The sequence below is a fragment of the Eimeria mitis genome, genomic scaffold (assembly GCF_000499745.2).
Source record: "Eimeria mitis Houghton genomic scaffold, Emh_scaff479, whole genome shotgun sequence".
NCBI lineage: Eukaryota > Apicomplexa > Conoidasida > Eucoccidiorida > Eimeriidae > Eimeria > Eimeria mitis.
The window spans coordinates 12811-13903 of NW_013573089.1; the positions used below are offsets into that span (position 1 = coordinate 12811).

At 32.8% G+C, this 1093-nt stretch overlaps 1 protein-coding gene across 1 annotated transcript in view; it reads right to left on the bottom strand.

Moving 5' to 3' along the window:
• Positions 1–955: 955 nt before the first annotated feature.
• EMH_0013650 (uncharacterized protein) overlaps positions 956–1093 on the bottom strand; it is a gene marked incomplete at both ends in the record, with an annotated part of 2790 nt that continues 2652 nt past the window's right edge. The window contains one exon of the mRNA XM_013499887.1: positions 956–1091. Within this exon, the coding sequence (XP_013355341.1) occupies positions 956–1091 (136 nt within the window). The remainder of the gene's footprint in view (positions 1092–1093) is intronic.

Genomic DNA, 1093 nt, shown 5'->3' on the forward strand with positions numbered 1-1093 from the left:
TTGTGGACCTTTCTCTACACTTCATCTCTGTTCTCCCCCGCATATGCTGCGCTGCTCGCTGCCAGGCTGCTGGGCCGTAAGCAGCAGCCAGCAGCTGCAGCTTCATGTCTTCTATAGGAGTAAATAAACCGTGCCGTTTCCACTCCTATATAGATAAATATATAAATAAATATATAAATATATAAATATATAAATATATAAAAAAATAAATATGTAAATATATAAATGAATAAATATATAAATGAATAAATATATAAAGATATAAATATATAAATATATAAATATATATATTATGTAAATAGAGAGATTTGTTATTTATTTGGCGCAAAAATAAATACATTGGGTAATAAATAAATAAAAAAATAAAATATTTGTATTTGTTTATTTGTTTATTTATTTTTTATTTATTTTATATATAAAATATTTATTTGTTTTATAAATTAATAAATTATATATATAGTAAATATTAAATAATAATAAATAAATAAAAAATAAATAAATAATAAATAAAAAATAAATAATAAATAAACAAAAAATAAATAATAAATAAATAATAAATAAATAATAAACTAAAAATAATAAATAAATAAATAACGCACAAACGAAAACAAAAACAAAGAATGCAGCAAGCAATACGCAGATCCCTCTTACACTGCAACATACATTAGGGTTTAGGGTTTAGGGTTTAGGGTTTAGGGTTTAGGGTTTAGGGTTTAGACTTACAACCTGTAGATACTTGTATCTAGCTCTGCATTGGTTGTTGTTGCGGCCTGGTACTTTTGCTGCTACTTTTATCCATTTGCTGCTGCCGCGCGGTGTCTGCTGCACTGCAGCAGCAGCAGCAAGCAGCAGCTCATCTTCTTCTGCTGTCCACTCACGCCGCAGCAGCTGCTGCTGCTGCTGCTGCTGCAGCTGCACATACACCTGAAATATTACAAACGGCGGCATAGGAATATCACAGTATGCAGCCATAGACAGAAAGTCTACACCCCGTCCTGCTGCTGCTGCTGCTGCTGCTGCTGTTGCTGCTGCTGCTGCTCCGTTTGCTGCAGTCTCGCCATCCTGAACTGCTAGTGTTTGGCAGTTGCTGCTG